The sequence below is a fragment of the Leptonychotes weddellii genome, chromosome 10 (genome assembly GCF_054177405.1).
Source record: "Leptonychotes weddellii isolate Sample4059 chromosome 10, ASM5417740v2, whole genome shotgun sequence".
NCBI lineage: Eukaryota > Metazoa > Chordata > Mammalia > Carnivora > Phocidae > Leptonychotes > Leptonychotes weddellii.
In genome coordinates, this window is record NC_138378.1 from 90,932,947 (window position 1) to 90,950,972 (window position 18,026).

General features: G+C 48.3%; 1 protein-coding gene across 1 annotated transcript in view; it reads right to left on the bottom strand.

Moving 5' to 3' along the window:
• Positions 1 to 506: 506 nt before the first annotated feature.
• Positions 507 to 18,026, bottom strand: part of LOC102747598 (two pore channel protein 2-like) — a 41,746-nt gene continuing 24,226 nt past the window's right edge. The window contains exons 11-20 of the mRNA XM_081796813.1: positions 12,910 to 13,054; positions 11,282 to 11,467; positions 10,208 to 10,272; positions 9,315 to 9,402; positions 8,681 to 8,750; positions 6,230 to 6,441; positions 6,003 to 6,101; positions 3,998 to 4,111; positions 3,650 to 3,774; positions 507 to 2,969 (exon numbers count right to left, since the gene is read on the bottom strand). Of these exons, the coding sequence (XP_081652939.1) occupies positions 2,824 to 2,969; positions 3,650 to 3,774; positions 3,998 to 4,111; positions 6,003 to 6,101; positions 6,230 to 6,441; positions 8,681 to 8,750; positions 9,315 to 9,402; positions 10,208 to 10,272; positions 11,282 to 11,467; positions 12,910 to 13,054 (1,250 nt within the window). The 3' untranslated portion in view covers positions 507 to 2,823. The remainder of the gene's footprint in view (positions 2,970 to 3,649; positions 3,775 to 3,997; positions 4,112 to 6,002; positions 6,102 to 6,229; positions 6,442 to 8,680; positions 8,751 to 9,314; positions 9,403 to 10,207; positions 10,273 to 11,281; positions 11,468 to 12,909; positions 13,055 to 18,026) is intronic.

The window sequence follows — 18,026 nt, forward strand, 5'->3', positions numbered from 1 at the left end:
ACAGTAGCTTAGAAAAGACACGTGATTTCAGTCTCCTGTTACAGTCTAGGGGGACGTGATGGCATGCGGGCACTGACTCTGCCGCCCTTCACAGGCTTCCAGGATGTTCTGATGGTTGCCATTCTCAGTCAGGAAGTGGACAAGATGGAGAGCCTACTCCCAAGGGCAGGACCTGTGAGGTGCAAACCCAGATTGGGCTCAGAGCCCCAGGAGCTGACACAATCATATTGCCCCATCCCCCTGCCGGGGAGACAGGAATGAAGTGCCCAGCTGGGAGACCATGTGCCAAAACGTGGGGGTGACAATTTCATTGAAAGGCAGAAGAAAGACCTAGAGAAAGGGGCCAACGGCCACCACAACTGTTGCTTCCCCTTCCTCTGAGACTGTTCCCGTGAAGGGGGCGGTGGGGCCCCCTGGTGGCCACAGGGGCTGCTGCAAGTCCGGAGTACTTGGTCCCAGGCTCTCTCCCCCAAGGGCTCAGCCATGAAGAAAATTACACAACAAGGTTTACTCTGTTACTGTTTAATGTCGAACAGGTGGAACAACGTATAGGTCCGTGAATAGGTCAAGTCTTCAATAAATCAGGAAACACCGATGGTAGGAACACTTGGCAGCATTTTGTGTGTGTATGTATATAGGCACACATACATCTCAAGATGAAAAATACTGCTAAGTGAAAAAAGATTCTTGAACTATATATATAAAAATGTCATGACATCCCACTTTAGGATAAAAAAATGCAATTACAGTTGACCCTTGAACATGAGTTTGAACTCATAGGCAGGTCCACTAATATATGGATTTTTTAAAAAAAACTACAGTACTCTAAGTGTATTTTCTCTTCCTTATGACTTAACATTTTATTTTCTCTAGCTTACTTTATTGTAAGAATATAGTATATACTACACATTACATGTAAATTATGTGTTAATCAGCTGTTTATGTTACTGGCAAGGCTTTTCTGGCCAACAGTAGGCTGTTAGTAAAGTTTTGAGGGGGAGTAAAAAGTGATATGCAGATTTGGGACTGTGCTGGGGTCAGTGACCCTACCCCCTGACCCTGTGTTGGTCAAGGGTCCACTGCACATTATATATTCATATGCATGACAGACATGACTGTAAATGGGTAGGTGTGTTTCCAGAAGGACAAACAACAAACTCAGCATCACCACTGGGAAGGGGGCCTCAGATTGTGAGTGGAAGAATGAAGGGGAGGTGGGCGTCAGGAGAAGCAAGAATACAGAGCAACTTCTGACTTTTTACTATATTTCTGTCTTTTTGGTTTTTTTGTTGTTTTTTTACAATGACTGCATAGTTCCTCATCTAAAAATGCCCAGCACATGTTCAAGTTAAAAAAATGAAGTTGCCACTCGGTACATGGAGTGTATAATATTTAGTATAACGATACATGTTAGCTATACAAAGGAATAAGAGCAGTCTGGAGGCTGGCAGGACTCCATAAATCCCATGAGATGGGTCAGTGACGCCCCACCTTCCAGGGATCATTATGGTAACGAAATTCTAAAGCAGCAATACTGAATACCAGGTGTGGCTTTGAACCAGGAACAGCACTCTGTGAGAGCAAGCTCGCCCGTCCTCCTCCTCCTTCAGCCCCCCAGTCTTGGGAGGGAGGTACCATCTATCCCAACTGCAGGGGAGAAAAGGGGGCACACAGCGATTACAGGGCATGGTCAGTGGGGAGGAGGGTATAATACCAGACGATCTGGCCCCAGAGTCCGTGCCCGAAACCTTGACTTTGCTCCTACACCAGAGGTCACCTTCAGAACCGAGGAGAAGGCGGCCCTCCCAAGCTAACTTCCGTTGTCACTCTGACAGGACACATGACTCAGGCCTCACTGCACTCGGAGACCTCAGGTCAAGGACCCCTGCCTTATAGTGGGGCCCGGGACGAGGTACAGAAGAATGAGGAGCTATATCCTGACAACGTGCTCAAAATGCGATTGTGAGGTACGGCAGTCAGATTCATAGAGACGGAAGGTAGAATGGTGCTTGCCGGGGCCTGGGGGGGCGAGGGGTAGCCAGTGTGAAGATCAAAAGTTCTGGAGATCTGTTGCACAACAGTGTGAATATACTTAAAGCGAATAAACTATATGCTTAGAATTGGTTATGATGGTGACTTTTATGTTATGAGTATTTTCCACAATTAAAAAATGTTAATAAAATGATTTTAATTTCCCAGAAGGAGCGTGTCACTGCATTGGGAGATTTCCAGCTGGGGAAAGTGACCTCGGAGAGAGACTTGCTCAAAATCTTGCTATCAGTGTCATTAATTAAAGAAGCTTTGAGAGCCTACCCCAGAAAAAGAAGCAACTCTGACAGAATTTTCTTTTCACATTCATGTTTTTCTTCATTTTGAATAAACACCGCATCAAAGAGCTTCTATACTAGATATATTCCTTTACCATATTTAAATATTCAAAAGTCATTCACGTGACACTGTAGCACAGGATTTAATAGAATAGCAAAATATCATATAAAAATAAATGAAAAGCTTTCATATCCCCACGGAAAGGACTTCTCACACGTACGGACGGACATGTGTAAGATAAGTGCTCCTCATAATCTCTTCATAGATTTGCCCCTCCTTACTGCTCTGATAAGACCCCAGAACCACCCCAGGCAGGGCACACAGAAGGAGCCTCTCCATATCTCTCCACCGACCACTCCGGGCCCGTGCGGCCGAAGCGCAGGCTGGTCAGGGCACAGAGACAACTCGGGCTGGGAAAACCACCTCCAGAAAGCATGCGCAAGACGTGATGGCAGCTTAGCCTGGTTTCCAGGTGTGGACCCTTCCAGGCCAGAATCACGCACTGTTTTCAAAATTGGGATTCTTGGGATATATGTCACCGGGCGAGAAGTTCAGAATCTCATCCAAGGAAGGGCCTTCATCCTCTGGAGCAATTTCGGACTCGAACATCTGCTGCAGCAGGGCATCCACGGTCCTGTACTCTGGGAGGAAGGAGAAAGGCACGTGGAGCTCGCATGTGTTGGACTTGGAGGGGAGCAGCCCGGGCAGAGCTCAGCTTTCTGGAAGGATGGCTCCTGAGTCAAAGACAATGCTCTAAGCATGGCTAGCCAAACAGCCTTTGAAAGAAAGGATGACGAAGTCAGAAAAGAATCACTCATCTCTGCTGGTGTGGACTCTACGGAGCTCCGCAACCATGCAAGGCCCTGGAGACCAAGGAGCAGGTCTTCCCTGAAGGACGGAGGAGGGTAACTTCTGGTAGGGGCGTCCTGCTCATGCCACTGCGCCTGCAATCTATGCTGTGCTCCTCATTCTGAGTTAAGTGCAGGCACCCCGGCCAAGGCCCAAAGTGACAGGTTGCTCTGGGTTACTCAGCCCACCGCTGATGCATGGAGAATAAAGCCCTTAAAGACTAAGTTGTGAAGGGCCCCCATGCCCTGGGCACAGAGTGAGGCCCTGGGGTTACCACAGGAGGCAAAAAGACAGGGCCCAGCACAAAGGGAGCTTCAAGTCTACAAGGAAGACAGACAGTGACCAAACTGTCACTCAATGACAAAATGGCATGCAGCCGGCATGGCGGGTCAGATTTGCATTCTGGAAACACCTCACCAGCTACAGTGAGGAGCATGGATTGGAAGAAGTTTTGCATTGGGTTAAAACTTACTTTTTGATGCAATTCTGAAGTACAATCCTTTCAAGGACTTCCTTTTGTTGTCTCCATCATCCCCACTAAAGCCACTGTCCTTGGCGTCCATGTTATCAACGAGCTTCCCATCCTGCATTTCTTCTCTTCAAGGAAGAAGAGACATGAACAGGGTCAGGTCCCTCAGCTGAGTCCCTCACGCGTCCTCCCAGCCATGGCCCCGTGGCACCGTCCAGCCGCATCCAGGGCTCTCCTCTCGTCAGTGAGGGTCCCTGAGGACGGCACACAGGCCCATGCCGGACACCACAGGGCACTGAGGGAGTGAACATGGCCAGTGAGCGACGACACCAGAGGGAACCCACTACTCACTCTTGGATTCCCACTCCAAGCTCTTGAATCTTCTTCTCGATGGCAGTTTCGATTTCACTTTTTTCTAAGGAGTACGCCACAAAAAATGCCTCCAAGATGAACGCTATGAAAATACTGAGAAAGGGTGAGAGGTACAGGGTGTGAGCCGTGGTCCAGGCAACAGGGGATCCTCATTCCAAAGAGTGTTTGAGCCGAAACAAGAAGGCAAATAGTTGCAAAGACAACACAACGCGGAAGGGAGAAATGACAGATGCAACATCTCTCAAGGATTGGACACAACTTGCCATTCTTCTGGTATAACTTATTTAAAAAGTGAATATTGGGGCGCCTGGGTGGCTCAGTCGTTAAGCGTCTGCCTTCGGCTCAGGTCATGATCCCAGGGTCCTGGGATCGAGCCCCACATCAGGCTCCCTACTCCGCGGGAAGCCTGCTTCTCCCTCTCCCACTCCCCCTGCTTGTGTTCCCTCTCTCGCTGTGTCTCTCTCTCTCAAATAAATAAATAGAATCTTTTTAAAAAATAAATAAATAAATAAAAATAAACAGTGAATGTTAAAAAGAAAATATGGTTTCTTTCTAGGGGAAGCTTAAGCCAAATACTTGCTGGTAAACAGTCCTCCGTGAATATCTCAAGTTTCTGCACAGCCCAGGTGGTCTGAGCAAAGGCACTGGGGGCCAACTTAGGGATGTTTGTCTACGGAGACATCCCAAGATGGAAAGCTCAGCGATGCCCCCCCCCCGAGACACAGTCCAGAATAACAAAGATAAAGAGCTCACCTTGCCCTCCCTGGGGATCTGCTTACATTCCAGGTGAAACTAAAGTCCCTCTCTCTCTCTCCACAGGGGAGGACAGACAAGCCCCAGCAGCCCTCTGTAAGATCAGTTTCCTTCTTTTGGGGTTCCCTCCTGCACTCCCACTCCAGCTGGTGCTCGCCACACTGCTCGGTGGGGACAAAGTTTCGGGAAACCGACCCAAGTAATAAACTGTCTTCGTCCCCGACCCAAGGTGCCGTGCTTTCTGTCCGTGCCTCTCTGGAGCATAGGCACACAGACTAACCTGCTGGCTGGCAGGTCGGGGAGACTCTCAGACCCTTCACCATTTCCGACGTAACAGCGCTGACGGTGGAGCCCAGGGCTCCCACAACCCCCGCCTGCGTCTGAGAGGAGAGCGGCAGAAATACCCCTGCCCCTGCTGGTCTCCGCGCTCCGGCAACCTCGGCAGGAGCCACCCAGAGAGGCGTTTCTCTCTTGTTCCCTCTACGCCTTCCACCCAGCCTGTGTAAGGACAAGCAGCCCGACGGGAGCTACGCACGGGCTTTCTTCCCCTCCCCTCCCCTCCCTCGGCCAGGATTCTCGAGTCACTCCGGAGCCGAAGTCAGTACGACGGTGGCCGGCCACCGCGGGCCTGGTGTGACAAGGAAAGCACAGGTACTGGGCTGTCCCCCCAGAAATGGCAGGCCCCAGGCTGTGAGAGAGGTATGACAACTGGAAAACCTCTCTGGAAGACCATTCCAGCCTTCAAGGGGACTCAGGCTCAGGTCCCATGAGGAACCAAGGAGCTAGAATCAGAGACGCTGGAACAGAAGCGCTTCCGAGTGGTCGGATGTCACAGCGCCGCTCAGTGACTGAGGCCTCTCCTGGAAGAGGGGCCAGGACAGACCAGGGGCACAGTGCCGTCCTACCTGTGCAAGGACAGGGACAGACCAGAGTGGGACAACTAGGGAACTGACTCTGGGGCTCTGAGAAGCCACCAGATGGCTGGATTTAAGCAGAGGGTGAACGGTGCGTTCAGGGATGCTCCCAAGGGATTCGGTCTGGGTGGGGAAGGGGAGGGAGACTGGCCGGGACCCCAGGGTCCTTCTGACCCAAACAACTAACGAGACTACGAGACGTGTATCCTATACAGATGTGCCCCGGCAGACAATGATAAACACAAGTGCTAACAAAAGTCAGACCAAGGGAGAGGGGAGGAGACGTGGATTTGCCAAGGGGGCGGGAGTCAACTCACTTGACGATGAGAATGACGACCACAACATGGAAGCTGAGGAAGTACAGCTTTGCCACCTGGTGAGTCACGAGGGCAAAGCCGCCTGCGAGGAGTACGCAGCTAAGGAACCAAACCTTCGGGGAGCTCGGCAGCCGCCCTGGATGTTCCTGTGGGCGCCCCCACCCCCACCCCAGGGAGCAGGCAGCCCCCGGGGCTCGGACGCCTGCGCAGAAAGGATATCGTGCCACTGGTTAACCACCGTGAGCTCCATCAGCACGATGAGCGAGGAGGCCAGGTCATTGAAGTTATTCTTGCAGTACCTGTCTCGGGCAAACGCTGAGTCTTTCAAGGCTGGGTTCCCACACACCAGAGCATCGGGGGTGGTGAAATTTGGGTCGAAGAACCGGACTTTGCCGTGGAATGCCTCCATCCCGATGATGGCAAACACGTAGTAGACCACCTGTGATGGGCAGCCCTGGTCAGCAGGGGCGCACGGAGCTGCAGCATCACGGGGCCAGGAGCGGGCCGGAGACGCTGGAGGACTGTGGACATGGGTGACCCCGGCAGAAAGGGACGCTACTCTGATCCCGGGGTGGCTGCCCACCCCAACGCAGGCCCAAGCAGTGTCAGGGTGGGGAGGGGTGGACACGGAGGGACAGAAGACAGGGCGGCGGGACCACACCACGACCTCTCCCATGGGCTTACAGAGTGGAAAACAAAGCTGCTGGGCAAGTTAGTGGCTTAAGTACTCAATAAACAACGGTTGGTCCTCTAAAAAAAAATAATAAAGTTGTATCTTTACCCTGTTTTTTTATAGGAAAATAAATTCCAAAAGTACCATAGGGTCAAATGTAAAAAACAAACCAGGAAGGAATTGGAAAAAGAAAAAATTGAGTAGGAAAAGGCCCCACTACACGTGACTATAAAAGATAAAAGATTATAAAATCTATAAAATAAAAGATTAGCAAATAGGACTATATAATTAATTTAAATTTTTATAGAGCCCCCCAAATATACAACAAAAATCCTTTATGCGGGGAAAAAAAAAAAACAACTCAAAAAACAAGTGACGGAGAAGGAAAAGTAATTCCACTGCAAAAAACTTACCAACAGCCTATTTCCTTAACTGTCAAAACACTCCTGCAAATCCTATTTAAAAACGAATAGAAGAATAGGCCAAGGGTATGAATACGCTGTTTACCGAAAAATAAGTGCGAGTGCCCAAAAGAGCCTGGAGAAGACACTCCGCCTCATGAAACACGACAGAAGTGCCCGTCAGAGCAGCATAGTGCAATTCTCTCCCCCAGACTGCGAGACAGGGCAATGATTCGGAAACCCCAGCTGCAGGGGGGGTGGAGGTGGGGGGGGGACGGGCAGAGAGACAGCCTGTGACGCGCTGTCGTCTGGGATACACGGGGAGCGTGCGTTTGGAAGGCCATGTGCCACCATCCACCCGAGGTCTGAACCATCTCCCCTCTGACCTTGCAGCGCCATGCCCAGGGATGCATCCGGCGGGAACGGAAGCACTAAGATGCAGGTACAAGAACAGCCCTCCCCACATCACTTGTAATGGCCAAAAGGTGACAGCACCCAGTGGTCTGTCAGTCGAGAGGCTGGTCGGATGTGTTCTGGAGTCTTCCCTCCTTTTATTTTTATTTTTTATTTTATTTTTTTAAAGATTTTATTTATTTATTTGTCCGAGAGAGAAGGCATAAGGAGGGGCGGCAAGCAGAGGCAGAGGGAGAAGCAGGCTTCCCGCGGAGCAGGGAGCCCGATGCGGGGCTTGATCCCAGGACCCTGGGATCATGACCTGAGCCGAAGGCAGACGCTTAACGACTGAGCCACCCAGGCGCCCCCATAGGACAATTTTAATCACAGCAGAGCCGACACGATACGTGTGTCCTCCAGGACATATGACAAAGATATCAGGTGGAAGACAGTTATGTAACATTTTGTGTGGATTCTTCCATCTGACTAAACAATAAACCAGACACATACGGGCTTGTCTGGGATATACTTGTTGTGTATATTTAGGAAGAGCTATTTAGGAAGAGTAACAAGAAACTTTTAGCAATGGTTGTCTCTGGGAAAGATGCATGTGGGGAATGGAAAGGGGTGACCTGAAGTCAGCCTTTCATTCTTTGGTAAAATGGTTATTTCTTACCATGATAACAGAAAAGCGAAGCGAGGGCCCTGTGGCAGAGCAACCACGTATCTGAGCCCCTCATTCACAGCGTGGGACCTCTCCTGAGCGGGAGGCGCCAGCCCTTCGCAGCCCTGGGTGGCTGTGTTCTCACCCTGGCGATGTGAGGAGCAGGTGGGCTTTGGCCACAAGCAGAACAAAGAAGGACCTGAGGCCTCACAGCCATGAGCCAGAAGGAGCCTACACCCCCTGAGAAGCATCTGCTAGCCAGGCAGGCAGACCCACCTAGACCGTGGGTGACAAAGAAACCACAACTGAATTAAGCCACTGAAGTTGTGGTGTCTATCACAGTGGCCGGTGAGCCTTAACTGCTATATGCCCAGTGTTTCCAGACCTTGGAAATTTCTAAAAAGGACGACAAGAAACCAGTGAGTCTCATTTACTTAATCTCCCTTTCTTTTCCTCACTTCAAATAAGGCTTACCGAGAGCTGCCGAGAATGAACATCCTCTTACCACTTATTCACGTAGAACTAGCCACAAGAACAAGCCACTTACCAAGACGAGTCCACCGAACGTCAGTATCGTGGGACCAATGTTAATTAAGGTGGTCACGATAAGCCGGAATCTAAGATGAAACAAAGTTTCTAGCACAAGACGGCAGAAGGGAAGCCATGAGCTAAAACTGACACCACACCAGCAGGTTTGGTTTCATATCCCTTCCCCCGGGGCCTGGACCTGTTCTTTACACACCGTCAGGAATTTGCCCTTTTAGCTGTGCACCCCTGGGGAGTCACTCAACCTCTCTGAGCTTCACTGTCATCACCAGTGAACAAAGGATAATAAAGGCCCCTATATCAAGGGTGGCAGGAGGAATTTCACAGGACAACGGTTGGCACACTCGGGAGCATCCGTGGCCCCCACGGCCACCGCTATGCGGCCACGCACAGCATGCATGGTGAGGGAAGGGGCCACGGGCACTAAAGCGATGGACAGAACCCCTGCCCTCGGGGAGCTGCCATCTGAGTGCTCTTCCCTCCCCACCCCCCCCCCACCCGGAGGGAGCGTCGGGTCCTCCATGCGAGGTACATTTGGGGCTCCCAATGGGATGTGTTGACCGATCTGAGGCAGGAGTGGTTTCTGGCAGGTTCCAGCGGGGGAACCACCCGAGGGCACGTCACTCGCTCTTTACCTCTGAATGCTGACAATGATCCGTAAGAGCCGGAGGATCCTCAATATCAAGACGATATCCAGTATCTGCTGACTGTTGTATTTTCTTGCTACAAAGAGAAAGCACAATCATTTAACATTCTGTTTTGTGAGTGCCTCTGGCTTGTCCCTTCTGTTCAGTGAGGTCTGAGACTCTGTGGGTTCAGGGCGAGATGCGGCTTCACTTCCAGGGCACAGTAGCTCCGGGCAGTGAGGAGGTAAGTGCTGCCTTGAACGGCTCACCCCCCAGCAAAGCCGAGCCACGCCAGGCCTTCCCTCCCAGCCCTGAGCTAGAGAATCCTGAGAGTCGGTGTAGACTTCAGGCCGTCTTTAATGACTGTGGATCAGGTTCTACAGAACACATTTCTACAAGCCCTTCCTTCCCCAACATTCCTTTCCTAGAGGCCTGTTAAGAAGCTGCACTACGTCTAAACAACGCCTCCTGCTGTCCACAGGAAGGAGTGTGCGTGGTGGTGGTGGGAGGCGCGGGTGCAGCCCGGGGAGGCCGACACAAGAGGGCAGTGGACCAGGGACAATGCAAACCAACTGCGGCTGGACCTCCGGGGGGCGGGCAAGACGGGCAGGGGGTCAAAGGCATGGAGGTTAAGCCATGAGACTGAGGGCAGTTTTGGAGAGGAGACGACCAGGTCAGTGTCTGGTGTGACGGATGCGTACAAATGCAATCTCTAATACACAGCTAAACACAAACAAAGCTACCAGCCCTTTCCAGGACATGGAACACTTCTACTAATTCTCTTGTGTCTCCATTGCCCCATCCCAAACGCCTTACTGGTGCACAAGTTCAACAAAGACTACACATACACATTGAATGCATGATCCCAGGAGGTGGCGAAGCCGAGAGCCCATGGCACTGACCTGACTGAATGGTGGTGTTGGCCACGGTGGCCACCAGGGCCGCCATGATGATCAGCGTGTCAAACCTAACAGAGCAGAAGCAAAGTTGGTGAAGGATACAACTGATCCTGAGAAAACTTCGAATCCAGTATCTTATGCAAAGCAATGAACCAACCATGAAACTGATTTCTGTAACTTTTAGAACAACGGAGACGAAGCAAGAAACACTACGTTTGAATGATCCAGTGATCATTCCCTGGCTGCTCCAGTGAACCACCCAAGGGAATCTGTAGCAATCAGCCAATTCTTATCACTTTGTCTTCCAAAATAACTGTATCCTTGCAAGAGTACTTTGGCACATTTTTCAGAATATACAATATAATCTCTCTTGGCATTAATTTTACTAAGTCCATTGTAACTTTTTAATTAAAGGGGGTAATATCCATCATAGCGTTACTTTTCTTTCTGCCAAAGCACTGGACAAGACTAGCTAGTTCCCCTTTGGCCACATGCGCATCCTAGGGAGTTTCCTGGCACTGAGAGCAGCGATCACAGAGATCCAACCCTGGCAAGCTGCGCACTACGTAAGACAGGTGTGTGTGTGCCCTGTCTTTGCGTCCTGCACTGAGGTGGTCGGTCTGCAGCACGGGGGTGATGGTTCGAGACCAGGAGGTACCTAGCCTGGAGAAGAAAGAGGCCACAGGTGACACATCCGTGTAGGAAAGAGCTTGTTAACGATCTCATCATCCAAGCATACACATTCCAAGTTCTCTGATAAAAAAACTAGGGAGTGGGCCAAGGGAGCTACGGAAGGGCCTCATTGGGTATGATATTCCAAGATCCTTTCCAAACCCAGGATGCCACGATCTGTGATTCTAATTTTAGCTAGAGTCAGTTCAAACTGACATCATAAAATAACAGCGTCGTCGGACCCATATTTTCCCACACCCCCAAGATTTCATGATAAGATGCCCCAAAACCAGGCAGCTGGAGCTTGGGAAAACTCCAAGGAGATTCCCCAAACTGACAGAAACCTCCCCCCGCACTTTGCCCACGGCCTCTGCCCCACCCCCTCCCCAGGACACACATGCTCACCAGTTCCAGAACTGTTTCTTGCCAAAATAGGCTCTGGGCTCGTATGTGTACAGTTTCAGGAGAATTTCAATAATATAGAGAGAAAGGAAAAGCCACTCTGCATAGGAAATGAAGGGGTTTTTCTCATCCAGAGCGATGAATATGGCATTTATTAGAATGATGACATCATAAACCCAGACAAAAATCCTGCCGTGAGGGAAAAAGGAAGAGATCCTGTCATCCCACGTTTTAGTGAAAGGAGCACATTCAGAGCCTTTTAGGGGGTACTCTGTTCCCGACGATGTGATGACTATGAGATGCCCCCCAACCCCCATCCCGCCAACATGCACACACACATGCACACTCGTGACTCAAGTAAGTAAACGTTCCAGCATGACCAGGGTCCTGAAATTCACCTGCCTCCCCCTGATACTGGCTCAATCCTTTCGGCCAAGGAGAAAACGAAGACTCAGCGACCAGGGGGTGGGGGTGGGGAATAGAGGCATGGTTTTCCCAGGTCCCCCTCTGGGGGCACAGTACCTGGATCAGATGAAAGCTTAGGCAGAAACGGGGCAAGGAGAAGGTTTAGGGCTTAGCATGGGATCATGACATCTCTAGGACTTGTCCCTAGAAAATTAACATCCTTAACTAAGAAAGCTTCTGAAAACCTCTTCACCCCTAATGCACACAAGCCTTCCAGGGGACTGACATGTCCATCTTCCTCACCGAGTCTGGGGTGGACTGTATCAGAGCTGGGCTCTGAGGCAACTTTGCAATTACTGAGCAGGCTGCTCTGCTCAGGTACCTGTCCCCTGTGCTCCAGAGAACCCCGGCTGAACTCTGGGCCTGGCCTCGGGAAGACAGGAGGGGCTCCTACCCCACTGTTCTCTGTGAGGCTGTAGACTAGGACCCTGGATGCCCCGTGCAGACACACAAACTCCAGCACATGAAACACATCAGTAATTCAAGGCTAGGATTAATGGGAAGAAGCCTCTACATAAAGGGCTTTGATAAATACCAAATACGGGCAGCTAATACGGTGTGCCCACATCACAGGCTGAGCCACTTTCCGGGACTTCTGAACTATTCTCTTCTATGAAACACTAAATTCAAGGACAGCAAGAGGATGAGCCACTAATGACGGGGGCACTCCAGGCCACACATATGAAACCTAAGATCTCCAACCAGAATAAATGATTCTTTCTGGAGTCCACTTACTTGAGAATAAGAGAATTAATTGGCCTTCTCAACAACCATTCTGATAACTCAAATTCATGAGTTTACCACAGACTTTACAAAGTCAGAGTGCCGTATGTGAAACCAACTTCCTAATGACTTAGATGGGGCTGGAACCTTCTGATTTCAGAAAGCAGTCAGCTTCTCTGGCTCAGACAGCACATCCAATCTGTGGCCCTTGAGCATCTTAGGATATAGGGCAGAAGGAAGCATAATCGAGAAGCCTGTCCTTTTGGTTAAGGTCACACATAGCACGTCCAGAAACCTTTTACAAGCCTCCCTATGAAACCAAAAGCAGCAAGCAAGGAGCTGATTTATAGCTTCAGTAATGAAATATATTCAGTCCAGACAGCATTTGCAAACTCCTCTATTTTTAAAGCAACTTGAGAAAAAACTGGCCCCATCTCACTTGCCTGTGCCGAACCATCCTCTGGACCAAGAGGCTTGCAGACGACTGGTATACCCGGGGCATCCACTCCTCCAGCGGGTGTCTCTTGATGTTGATGGTGACCACCTGAATGTTGAGGAGGTCAGCCAAGCGTAGAAAGTTCATTTTGTCTGCAATGTAAAAAAAATTGATCCCAAATACACGGCCACTGTGACACTAAGGTTCAAAGGGTGATGCCAAGTCAGCGCAGACTCTTGTTTCTGCATTTCCTAGGTGAAGATCTGAAGCTTCAAAGGGTGAAGGCCCAAGGTCAAGGAGCCAGAAAGTGGCAGAGCCCCCCACCTGTCCTCACTAGACCTGCAGCCGACCCAAGGCGGCCAACCCTAGCATGTGATTTTGCTAGTTCACAGAGGTCACTCCCTCACCCCCTGCCTTCCACCCACCTTCCTCCTCACATGGGCTATCCCTGCTTTCAGTGTCTGCCTAAGTTACCTTTCCAGCCTCAACTCCACCTCTTCACCAAGCCTCCAAGGTAGGTGTAATCCACACCCTTCCCCTCAATCCCCTCTCCTCTTCTCTGCCCACCCTCTCTCCCCGCCCCTTCTCAGAGATTCACTCAAACCCACAGTTTCCACAGCAAGTTGGCCACCAGCCAGGCCAAAGTTCACTGGGCGCTTTCTTGACCAGCCTGGCCCCATGTGACTACTGAGCTGGTGTTCTCCAGACCCACCGAATGCCCAGGGTCACTACCCCACACACCTCTCCCCAACCAGACAGGTCAGATGCTGTCCATGAGTCCACTTCCTGCTCTGTACAACTTAAAGAATTTCACCTCAAGGGATGAAATCAGAATGTGTAAAGAATATTGCTGCTTCCTAGAAAGTTCTTCTTACAACTTCTCTCCCAAGTTTCCTTGAAAACTAAGTTGAAGTTTAGAAACTTTAAATAAGTTTGGAAAATTTAAAGAAAGCTGTTGAAAGAAATCATGGGGATGCTTAGGTGGCTCAGTCAGTTAAGCATCTGCCTTCAGCTCGGGTCGTGATCTCAGGGTCCTGGGATCGAGCCCCGCATCGGGCTCCCTGCTCACAGGGAGCCTGCTTCTCCCTCTGCCTGCAGCACCCTCTGCTTGTGCTCTCTCTCTCTCTCAAATAAATAAATAAAATCTTAGAAAGAAAGAAAGAAAGAAAGAAAGAAAGAAAGAAAGAAAGAAAGAAAGAAAGAAAGAAAGAAAGAAAGAAACGAAAAGAAAGAAAGAAAGAAAAAGAAAAAGAGAAAGAAAGAAAAGAAAGAAAAAGAGAAAGAAAGAAAAGAAAGAAACCGCCAGTGCAAATCGGGTCTAGCTGAGACAATGGGCAAAGGTTGGGTTGGGCATTTTTACATCCTGGAAGGCTTCCCATTCAGAGGGCCTGGCGGATATCCATGGCTCCATTCCAGTTTTCCGGAGCAAACAATGAATGATGGCTCTATAGCTTCCACCACAACATGGACTCTTCGAGAAAGATGATGCAGAACGGCCATCGACAGATGCCCAGGCAAAGAACAAGCCTCAGCCCTGGCAGAGGTGTGGCCTCATCCGAGGGAGGAGCCTGAATCAGACACAGCCTTGGGTGATGTCACACACTCAAGTTACTATTTTCCCTAACAGTTGTAACAGTCCTAAAAACATGAAAGAACATGAGTCCATCAAGTTAGATGAAAAAAACACACATAGGTATCTTAGAACATCCAAGTTCCTGGGTCTTCGGAGTTAGAAGGAAAATAAACATACATGTCTTAACAGCCAAAGGCATGTAACACCCACTCAGGTGCAAGTGCAGCCTTGGAGAATTAGGGGACAGGGGAACTGGGATCCAGGGGCCTGGGCTGCACGAACTCCACCATCAGCGGTTAGGGAGACAATGACATGACAAGCATGGGTAGGATTTGGGTGACCTACTGACAGGAATCCAGCCAAAACTTCACTCATTAAACATCCTAAACCAAAAGGGAATCTATTAGTCTCACTGGGTTCATATCTTTTCATCCAGAAGATTCAATAGAACAAGAAAAAACAAAGAGAATCAAAAACACAGTAATTCTGTGTTAAGAAGGAACTTTTACCCATCTGATATTCTATGTTGAAGATCAGAGGTCAGCTAACTTTTTCTATAAAGGGCCAGATAGTAAATATGTTAGGCTTTGTAGGCCATATGACCTCAATTTTAACTACTCAGTTCTGCTGGTATAGCGTGAAAGCAGCCACAAATAATACATGAATGAGCATGGCTGTGTTCCAGTAAAACTTTATTCCATAGGCCATGTTTAGCCTGTGGACCATAACCTGCCAACCCTTGTTGTAGATACATTACTTGCTTCATATTCTCTTTGTTAATTGTTCTATTCAGCCCTTTTCTTCCCATACTGGTAAGTTTGTGTTTCTCAGTTTAACACTGGATTAAGTTTTAACACTTTGGGTACTAACAGAATTCCAGTGTTTAGCCTTGGAAACCACAAATGCTCATAACTGCTGATCAGAGGGAAAAGTGAGAATATTCACAGAAGGATTGCCATCCCTTTCCTGTCCAGAGTGGAGGCCGCCATGAAGCATGTAACTCTGCTCAACTTTCTGTTATTAAAACTGTCTTTGAAACTGTTAGTTGAACAAAGGAGTCTTTTGGACACCCAGACATTAGAAATTACTGCTATCTCCCATAAAATATAACCTATGGTCCCTGAAAGCAGACAAATTTCACTGGCTGTCTTGCATAAAGATGTGGTTTCCCTGGTAACAGTTTTTTAAATCAACAGTGCTATCTGGCAAAAAGTAAAATACTGGGAAGTCTATTGAGCCATAAGCTCACTGACACTTTTCAAATGATTTTCTCCTTTTTTTTTTAATATTTTATTTATTTATTTGACAGAGAGACACAGCCAGAGAGGGAACACAAGCAGGGGGAGTGGAGGAGGGAGAAGCAGGCCTCCCACCAAGCAGGGAGCCCGATATGGGGCCCAATCCCAGGACCCTGGGATCACGACCTGAGCCGAAAGCAAACGCTTAACGACTGAGCCACCCAGGCGCCCCTAAAATGATTTTCTTCTTCTTCTTTTTTTTTTTTTTAAAGATTTTATTTATTTGACAGAGAGAGATACAGCGAGAGAGGGAACACAAGCAGGGGGAGTGGGAGAGGGAGAAGCAGGCTTCCCGCAGAGCAGGGAGCCCGATGCGGGGCCCGATCCCAGGACCCTGGGATCATGACCTGAGCTGAAGGCAGATGCTTAACAACTGAGCCACCCAGGCGCCCCAAAATGATTTTCTTCTTGATGCATGTGCCTTCCAGATAAAACCCTGAATTAACAAATTGGTTTATAAAGTCTGACCCCCACACGTATAAAATATATAAAACAACAAACTATTAATTTAAACAGTATTTCTATAATTTCTTAAGAAAATCAGATGGGAACCAGGAAATTTTAGCTTTATTTAATGTTCTTAGTGTCTATACCTAGTTAAAAAATTTTTTTACAAAGATGTGCAAATTAATAATAGGCCAACAATTAGTAGTTGCAGAACGCCATTGGGGGAAAAATAACATTCATTAATTTCTTTGGTAAAAGAGATACATTTTAAAGATCTGGTTTAAAAGTTTAAATCTTGGGCACCTGGGTGGCTCAGCTGGTTAAGCGTCTGCCTTTGGCTCAGGTCATGATCCCAGGATCCTGGGATCGAAACCCACATTGGGCTCTCTGCTTGGCAGTGAATCTGCTTCTCCCTCTGCCTTTCCCCTTGGCTTGTGCTCTCTCTCTTGTGCTCTCTCTCTCTCAAATAAATAAAATCTTAAAAAATAAATAAATAAATAAAAGTTTAAATCTAAAAACTTCTGACTGAAGATTAAAATGTCTTAAAATTACTTCATTAATCAAATTAAAATAATTTAAAATTTTAATCCAAATTGATTTAATGCTCCCAATAAAGAAAAACTAGTAAATTACGTTGTTTTGTGATTTAGGATTTAAAATGTGGCTTCACGTCTTTCTCCTGATTTTATCCAATGTAAATACAAAATGCAAATATGTTATTTTAGTTCACGTACGATTTCTTTTCTCCAAAGACGCTAACGTGGCTGGAACTTCTCACACTCCTCTTCCTTATCTTTCGGGTCAAATGGGTGTCATGATGTCAGCTAACGTTTAGGCATCCATAAACCTAAACATCAGCTAGAACCATAGGGCATGATTTAAACTGTGATTTAAAAAGCTGGGTCTTCAGGGGCGCCTGGGTGGCTCAGATGGTTAAGCGTCTGCCTTCGGCTTAGGTCATGATCCCAGCGTCCTGGGATCGAGCCCCGCATCGGACTCCCTGCTCCGCAGGAAGCCTGCTTCTCCCTCCTCCACTCCCCCTGCTTGTGTTCCCTCTCTCGCTGTGTCTCTCTCTGTCATATAAAAAATAAATAAATAAATAAAAAGCTGGGTCTTCATCAGTCAGCTTGTGTAAATCTCACACAACATTATAAATCACAAGGCCCGGGTGCCTGGGTGGCTCAGTCGGTTAAGCATCTGCCTTCAGCTCAGGTCATGATCCCAGGGTCCTGGGATCAAGTTCCACATTGGGCTCCCTGCTTGGCGGGGAGTCTGCTTCTCCCTCTGCCCCTCCCCCTTGCTTGTGTTCTCTCTCTCTCTCATACTCTCTCTCATTCTCTCTCTTTCTCTCTCTCTCTCTCTCAAATAAATAAAGAAAATCTTTAAAAAATAATAAAAATAAATAAATCACAAGGCCCTGTAGAGTTGCCCGCGTCAACTCTGTGGACACCACATGCAGAATTTTCTACTTCTCTGACAAATCCTTAGTGTCAGCAATGGATCAACTACCTATGATTTCTCAAACGTATTTTCTAAAATTACTAATTGAGTTGGGGGCATTGGACTAATGAATGTTGAGGTAAATAGTCAACAATCTGGATTTACCTAAGACTTCCAAAGAAATTAAAATGTTATGTTCCTATGTCTAAGTAGATTTTTTCTTCAGGGCCCCCAAATTAAAATACTATACAATAATTGTCTTCATCATGCTATAGAAACTAGAGTTTTCAAGCTGTAAATCACACTGGCATGTAAGGATAGGCATTGGCATGACTATCTGTGTGTGTGTCTCTAACAAAGCACATT